The 8,809-nt window shown below is 41.3% G+C and overlaps 1 protein-coding gene across 1 annotated transcript in view; it reads right to left on the reverse strand.

The window, feature by feature from the left end:
- The window catches only part of LOC107378960 (interferon-induced transmembrane protein 2), a 24,719-nt gene extending 16,214 nt beyond the window's left edge, over positions 1–8,505 (reverse strand). The window contains exons 1-2 of the mRNA XM_015949478.3: positions 8,158–8,505; positions 1,055–1,285 (exon numbers count right to left, since the gene is read on the reverse strand). Of these exons, the coding sequence (XP_015804964.3) occupies positions 1,055–1,285; positions 8,158–8,286 (360 nt within the window). The 5' untranslated portion in view covers positions 8,287–8,505. The remainder of the gene's footprint in view (positions 1–1,054; positions 1,286–8,157) is intronic.
- Between the last annotated feature and the right edge of the window lie 304 nt (positions 8,506–8,809).

Consider the following 8,809-nt stretch of genomic DNA (forward strand, 5'->3'; position numbering starts at 1 on the left):
TCTGTACATCCCTACCTAATAATCACGTAGTTTGTTCTTCCAAAAGAGATGACCACATTAAAGATTTTGCAAAAACACTGTGTTCGGCAGAACCACATTACTTATATTTTGAGTTCTGTGGCTACCGAGTTGCTGAATTGCTCAATTTTTAGGTTAATAAATACGGTTAAAATGGAAAATGCTGAACTGTGAAAAATAAAAATGGAAAAAAGTGGAATTTCGGGGAAAATTCAGACATCACAGGCCCCTAGTATTACTGCCAAAGAAAAGATCAATGAATATCAACAAAACGTTTTGTACTTAGTTATATTGTCAGAATACTCATACACAGCCCATACACTCCTGTCTCATGCCATATCTTATTGTACTAGGTCTTGAGTATCGAGTACAGGCTGCAGCTATCAAATATTTTAGTATCTGAATATTCTATCAAATCTTTTGATTAATAAAATAATCTATTTGACAACCGTTCAAGCGCAGTAAAAAAAAACACTCTGAGTTTGTATTGAAAAATCCACCATCATCTTTGTTACCAGAGCAAAGATGGTTTTAAGCTGCAAAATTACAGCCTTAGAATTAGGGGTAGACCAATATATTGGCCGGCCTATATATCGGGCCGATATTTACCATTTTTAATAAACCGGTGTTGGCTAATATACCTCCTCAATAAAGCCTATTTAAAAACAGGGCAGAACGTAATGCAAAGAATTGACCTAATACATCGGCAGCACCCTAACGGCCATTGGCTGACCATGACCTCTAGATATTGGCCTCGGTATCGGCAATAGAAAAACCAATATCAGTCAACCTCTACTTGGAATACAATCAGATCTCTCTCCAAAAACAAAAACCAGACCTGTACTGACAGTAAAATCCAACCCAAAGCCCTTCAAATAGCACCAACTTTTATCTTAATCCTCTCTTTGTGGTGAAAATATCTGCTCTTTATCACATGGAAGGAACTCACGTGCACTAGCATGCAAAGGGACCGCTTGTCTGACTTGGTGTCCCACTAGAGTTGAGAGAGAGTGTCGCACAGGTTGACCAAACTTACTGAGATGGAGTAGATGAGGGCAGCAATGCCCAACGGCAGGCAGCAGCAGAGCAAGGTGAAGATGGAGTAGCCCATGTAGTCATTGACTGGATTCTCCACCTCCAGAGGCCCTCGGGTCACGTACACCGTGGGCTGGACTGTGACCATGCCCGGTTGAGCTGGATACTGCTGGCCCATGGCATATGTCTGCATATTATATCCTCCACCATATGGCTGTGGTGCTCCATGACCCTGCAGGTTAAAAAAATATACATTTAAAATTTTTAAACCACTCCAAGTGAAACACTTTGCCATGACAAGCCTATTTCACCCGACATTTGAGTAAAACAAAAGGATGCCGTGGCTTCTTAGGGGTGCAAGAAATCACTTCTGGGTTGACTCTGATGACTGGTGTTGGTTCTTTAAACAACTGTGGAGCTTTTTGCCTCCTGTCCATTTACAAATGCCTGTTCTGCTGCATTATCTCCCTGCAGATTTGGCAACCTCATTGACTTACTTACGTAAAACAGTAACTAAGTCCTGTGTCCAGTGGGTGGAGCTGGTTCATGAAAACAGATGCACTCAACTTTATTAGCTTCACAGCTATGACGCTAGCCAAACTACATCCACACTAGGTGTAAACAATCTATCGTTTTTGGACCAAGATTGCAATTTCAAACAACACGATCACATTTTTCTTACTGGACGAGTGAACTCTTTGATGACTTGATTATTATTATTATTTTGAGCTACTACAGCAATCAATTTCCCTCTGGGATTAATAAAGTATTTTTGAATTGAATTGAATTGAATGATCATCAAAGCTTTTGTAGCGCTCCTGACTGATCCAGGAGCTATTGTCAACTATTTTAGACATTCGAGGTTTTTCCCCTGTGTTACGGCGGCAGCAGACAGCGCTGGGAGTGGGAGGGGGATACTGGTACTGGAGCTGAGTCCTGCTGACAGCTGCTGTGAATGTTTTTCTCTCAGCACAGTGGGTGAGTGACAGAGAGAGAGAGAGAGAGAGAGAGAGAGAGAGAGAGAGAGAGAGAGAGAGAGAGAGAGAGAGAGAGAGAGAGAGAGAGAGAGAGAGAGAGAGAGAAAGAGAGAGAGAGAGAGGCTGATTTTCCAGCAGCAGAACGGGTTTATCATAATAACACAAAGTCGACGTGAAAACGCAGCTTCTTTTAAAAATGCGGTCGGACATTACTGACATATTTTAATAAACACGTCATGTGTTACTCTCTCTGTATTTGCCCCTCTCCCCCTCCCTCTCCCATTGCTAATTAAACCTGCACCTTTGCTCATCAGTGGTATGTCAGTATTCTGGTCGGTTCCATTGTTGAGATGCGTTCCCCCCACTGCTCCGCTCATGTGGCACCTGAGTAGCTCAGAAGAGAGTCCGTCTGTTCAGTAATCAGATGGTTCTTTTTTTCAAATCTGCCTCTTTAGATAAAAATCACAAGTTGCGTCACAAGAACATGAAACAAGGTAACAATTGGAGAAGATTAATAGCTTTTAATGTTTTTATGGTGTGATTTATCACTATATTGTGAATTGTGTGAAGAAAATTGTAAATCGAACCGAAATTGCAATTTATCCTAGAAAAATCTTCCTTCTCCAGTTTTCCAAAAATCATACAGCCCTAATCCACACAGATGAATTGTTAGGTACCTTAATTTAAAACGATGTGCAGTGTCTGTCCCCTTTTTCTATTCAGGGTGCTTGTTTTGTTCACTTTTCAGCAGCTAACCTGTTACCTGCAGCAGGAAGCTAAGTATTAGCAGATTGCAGTGTGCCCGTCTGGCTGCTGCTGACCCATGTGCTCTTTCCTTTATATCAGTGTTCTGTTGACCCATTCTCATATGTCTATGGAGGAAAAATAATTACCATTTCCATTTTTGGTTCTTTTTAAAACGCAGGAAAGGTTTTCCTTTACCTTGCTAACGTTTCGTTTGCTGACTGTAAAACACCCTCAGAGCTGATGCTGATGGTGGCGTCACTTCCTACTCCGTTTATCCGCGGGCAGCAGAGGACGTTGTCGCCCTCTGCTGCCCACTCTCCCCTCTTCGATGATGCAGTCCCATGCATGATCCAATGTATAGACCGCATCGTCTCTGTTCATGGTCCCACATCCACGTCTCCTTATCTCTATAGCTTCCTTTATCCATCTTTTGTATTTCTGTTGTTCGGTGTTTATGATCCTTGTGTTGTCCCAGTCCATTATATGGTTTTCTCTTGTGCAGTGATCTGTTACGGCCGACTTCTTTATTGTGCTTTCTGCTTCTTGTTTTGCTGCTCTTGTGTGTTATCGATTTGCCTCTTTCTCACACTCCTTTCTATGTTCTATTGTTTGTGTGTTGAGTTGGCGTCCGGTTTCTCCTACACATGTTTTATTGCTGAGTTTGCATGGGATTTCGTAAACGACTCCACATTTAAGTCTAGCTGATATTTTGTCTTTTGGGTGTACTAGTCTGTTTCTAACTGTTGTGTATGGTTTTGTTGGTGTGTTTATGTTGTGTTTTTTCATTGTTGCTCTTATTTTTTCTGTTATGCCTTTGATGTATGGTAGGGTTATCACTGGTTTTGGTTCTTGTCTTTCTGGGTTTCTGGTTCTTTGCTTAGGTTGATCTTTTCTTTCTGTTGTTGTTTGTTGTTTTCCTTTGTTTATTGCCCATGTCGGGTATCCACAGGTCTTTAAACCGTGTTGTATGTGTTTGTCCTCTTGTTTACGGTCTCTTTCCTCTGTTACCATGTTTGCTCGGTGATATAATGTTCTGATTACTGACATTTTGTGTATGGTGGGGTGTTCTGATGTCCTTAATAAATATTGGTCTGTGTGTGTTGGTTTTCTATATGTGTTTATGTTTAGGGTCCCGTCGGTCTGCCTGGTTATTTTCATATCCATAAATGCTATACTGCCTTCTGTTTCTGACTCATAAGTGAACTTTATGTTGCCTGTGTCATCAATGTTATTCAAGTGTTGTGTTAATGTTTCTGTTTGTCCTTTTGGTATGATTTCCAGTATGTCATCTATGTAGCGTTTCCATAATTTTATTTTGCAGTTTGGGGGAGCAGTGGTTAAGGCTTTTTGTTCTAGGTCTTCCATGAAAAACTCGCACAGGGTGGCTGATAACGGGTTATCCATGGCGAAGCCTTCCAGTTGTTTGTATATTGTGTCATCGTATGTAAAGTAAGTGGAGTTAGCTACCAGCCTCCTATAAAAGGAGTAAGAAGTGACGCCACCATCAGCGTCAGCTCTGAGGATGTTTTGCAGTCGGCAAACGAAACGTTAGCAGGGTAAAGAAAAACCTTTCCTGTGTTTTAAAAAGAACCAAAAATGGAATTAGAAACTAAACACAGTAAGAATATTCCAGTGAAGTAATTACCTTATTGCTTTTGTTTTATCACCCAGCCCTAGTGCAGTGATGTGTATGTCTATTAAGGTCAAGGTCAATTTTATTTATAGAGCGCATTTACAGCAGCAAAGCTACACCCAAAGCGCTGTACAAGGTAAAACAAATCAAGATACAACAGATCAACAATAAAAACCTAAAAAAAGATGAGCACACAATAGTCACAATCTGTAATAAAAACTGTTAAAAACTGTTTAGATGCTCAAGTCAACCTGCATTAAAAGCCAAATTAAAAAAATGTGTCTTAAGAAGGGACTTAAAATGCTCTAGATTCTGTGTGGTCCTGATGTTGAGAGGTAGCTTGTTCCACAGTTTGGGACCAACCACAGAGAAAGCTCTGTCGCCGCGAGTCTTGTGGCGGGTTTTTGGAACTGTTAAAAGAGCTTGGGAGCTGGACTTCATGGTTCTGGCAGGGACGTAAGCGGACAGCAGATCAGAGATGTAAACTGGGGCCAGGCCATGAAGGGATTTGAAAACAAAAAGTAAAATTTTAAAATGGATCCTGTAAGAGACAGGAGGCCAATGGAGAGAGGCCAGAACCGGGGTTATGTGATCCCACTTACTGGTTCCAGTCAGCAAGCTGGCCGCTGCATTTTGGACCAGCTGAAGTCGGTGTAGGGAGGACTGGTCCAGGCCAGAATACAGGGAGTTGCAGTAGTCCAATCGGCAGGACACGAACAGATGGATGACATGTTCGAGGACATTAGTAGGCTTCACCTTTGCTATCTGTCTTAAATGATAAAAACCTGACTGGACCACTGCACTCACCTGTCTGTGAAGATTAAAAGAACCATCTAAAAACACACAAAACAAGGTTTTTAACACAGGGTTTTAGAAAACCAGAACAAGGACCATTAGGCCTAACAACGTTGTTTAAAATATTAGGACTGCCAAATGGTAAAATTTCAGTTTTTTGATTGTTGAGCTTGAGAAAATTCATGGACATCCATTGTTTGACGCTTTTTAAGCATTCCAGTAATGAGCCAATTGACCAGCCATCACTAAGTGGCAAATAGATCTGAAGGTCATCAGCGAAACTGTGAAAAGTAATTTTGTACTTCTCAAAAATAGAGCCTAAGGGGAGCATATACAAAGAAAAAAGTGCTGGACCCAAAATGGAGCCCTGAGGCACCCCACATGTCAGAGGTGCTGTTTTCGAGGTAAAAGGTCCCACATTAACGGAAAATGACCTCTTGTGAAGGTAGGATTTAAACCACTGGAGAACAGCACCTGGGAGACCAACGCATGACTCTAGGCGAGACAACAAGATGCTGTGATCAACGGTGTCAAAAGCAGCCGACAGATCAAGTAAAACCAAAGCTGCTGACTGGCCTGAATCAGCAAATAAAAAAAGGTCATTAAAAACTCTTAAAAGAGCACTCTCAGTGCTATGACGGGGCTTATAACCTGACTGAAATTTTTCTGAAATTTTGTTAAGGGATAAATAGTCCTGGAGCTGAGAGTAAACAACTTTTTCAAGAACCTTAGACAGAAACGTCTGTTTTGAAACTGGCCTAAAATTAGAGAGAACAGTCTGGTCAAGATTAAAAGGTGGAAGCAGTCCAGATGGACTGATCCTACTTTCACATAGCAGAATCCCCCATCTTCTACCATGGGGTTGTGTTTGGCCTTTTCTCATAGCTTCTGGGCCATTCGAGTCCCAAAACCATTTCATACATCGGGCTTAAAGAATAGTTCTCAATTGTTGAAAAATGTTGTTGTAGGACCTTATTTATTTCTGCAGGAAACTTTACTCCTGAAAATGAACAAGGACTCAGTTTTATTCGTTTTTATGTATTTCATGTATACATCTGGGGCCTCATTTATCAAGCTTGCTTACGCACAAAACGAGGTCGGAAAACTGCGTAAGCAACTTTCCACGCAAACTTTGGAATTTATGAAAGAAAACTTAGCGGAAAAATGTGCGCAACTTTAAGTTGACTAAGGACCTGGCTTACGCACATTTTGGACATGGAGAGCACCTGCAGTGCTGCTGCTGAGAAGGATAAAATTATGAAATCTTGCAGCAATATCACTTGTACTGCTTCGTTTTCACACAGAACAAGACCCCCCACACGCACACACACACACGCGCGCACACACATGCACACACACACACCGCAGAATACGGAATGCAGAATATCAGCAGGGGGACAGATTGAGACAGAATGTCATGCGTCTGTGACAGTGTGTCCTGTCACTGTGACCCAATTGATGATGATTGGAGAAGGGAGGTCATCATTTGGGTGACTGGTTAGCGCGTGTGACTTTCACCTGGGAGTCTTGGGATTGAATTCCGATTGGACCACTTTTTTTATATCTGCCACAGATCTCTCTGAAGAATTCACAACATTGACAGCTTCAGCAACGTTGTGCCACTCCTGGATTTGCTTTATTTTGTTTTGCAAAAGCACTTTCTTTCATTTCTCCACCTCACCCACAAGTACCTCAATTTCTGCTTCTGTGAAATTGAGCTTCCTTGATCTGCCGTGATCTACGGTCGCCATTGGCGGAGCGCTGCAACAGCCGGCTTATGTATGGGATCCACAAGGCACTTTGCATTGACTATTTATGGCAGTAAGTAGGCGTGGTGAGAGCGGGATGTGACTAAAAAGCAGCTGAGAAACTTTCTAGATAGTTTCTGATTTATGAAGAGGAGATTGCGTGCAGCTGTGCGCATGTTTGGTAGATCACAAACCTACTTGGTGTAAGCACTTTTTTTTTGCTGAGCTTAAGTACGGTTTTAGTAAGGATTCTAGCAATGTTTGATAAATGAGACTCCTGATCTTTTTTTCTGTTTGTGGCCACGCCCTGTCTCCCTGCAGGCTCCAAAAGCTTATTTGTTTGAAATGAAAGCAAAACTTAAAAAAAAAAAAACTCCTCTGGAATGCCTCTCCATGTGGTTATTAGCGGATATGGTGTAAAGTTTGGGCGTTTCTGGTAAATCTCTGATGGGAACTCTGACTCTTAAGAGAACTGGTTCAAACTGCTCCTCACGTTTTTTCTTTCTCCAATGTAGACAGTAACCAGAGCAACATGATTTTAGTCTGCAAATAGGATGGCCTGCCAGGCTATAATTGATCAATTATGTAAATGTGTGTGTAAAATGAATTATGATCTAAAAACAAGATAAATGATTATTTAAATAACTTCGTTTACTCAACATAAACGGCTACAAACCACGTTTTAAATGACAAAAACAAACTAAGCCAAATAAGTTTGAACTATTAGAGCCTGGATGAGTTTGTTCTCTTTACATTTTCCACTCTGCCTTGCTGCCTGTCCTGCTCTCATCCATTTCTTCCCATTCTGCAGTGCAGTTCATCTCCTTTGTTTGTAGATATGGCCCCAATATTTACATGTCCCATCACTTAATACATCGACTGTTGAAAGCTTAATTGTCCCAGGAAGTTTGCTTGCGCCATCCCCACCACCACTGCGTTCGTGCGTTCTCGTTCGTGAGCCACAGTGATGTTTGTGAGTGATGATGCAGACGGTTCCTCCTCCAGATGAATTTGACACAATGTTCAGAAACAAACACAGCCTCTGTTTCGCCCAAGTTTTATTTCATTTTAATTCCACAAAAACTTATAGCAAGATTTATTTCCCAAGATAGAGATGAGATGATCCCAGATCAGTGGGAAACAAAATAAAAAAGAAACACAAGGAACTAAACGGATGCTACCGTAGCTTGCCCAGGTAACTTACCTGAGGCTGTTGCGGGTAAGCCTGGCCGGGTTGCGGGGCTCCAGCCTGGAGGTCCTGGTAGGGAGGGGGAGGCAGAACCATGGCGGTCTTCTCATCAGACCATCCCATCGCTGGAGCGCTAGGATCCATTTATGTAAATTATGGTGCCAAGAAAATAAAACCTTCCTTTTACCCACTGGTTCTTGATGGTTTCCTGAATGGTTTAATCCTGAGTAGCAAACCAGCTCTTTTCCCTGTCTTCATGTGAAACTTGATTTAAAAAAAAACCGATAGGCTTATAAATAAGAGTTGCACATCCGGGTATTTCACCCTAAGTATAGCTGAATTGCGCAATTGGACGCTGGAGAGCGCAAGCAGCGTTTACTTAGAAGCTTTTATTTTGAAATCAAATGAGTTTCTACACGTTGAAGCAGTAAAACTGATAAACTGGAGTTTATAGCAGATGGAGATAAATAAAACAGGCAAAAATATAGAACACATCTAATCCTCACACAGCTTCTTTCACAGGCATAAAACATTAGTTTAGATCCTGGACTGTTGAACATTCAATATCAAATATTTAATTTAACAGTGCAGATAACACCTTTAATATTTTCTCCTATTTATTTTCAGAAAATGCAAACACACATCTCTCCACTAAATTATGCTATTA

This window comes from Nothobranchius furzeri, chromosome 5 (assembly GCF_043380555.1).
Source record: "Nothobranchius furzeri strain GRZ-AD chromosome 5, NfurGRZ-RIMD1, whole genome shotgun sequence".
Taxonomy (NCBI): Eukaryota; Metazoa; Chordata; class Actinopteri; order Cyprinodontiformes; family Nothobranchiidae; genus Nothobranchius; species Nothobranchius furzeri.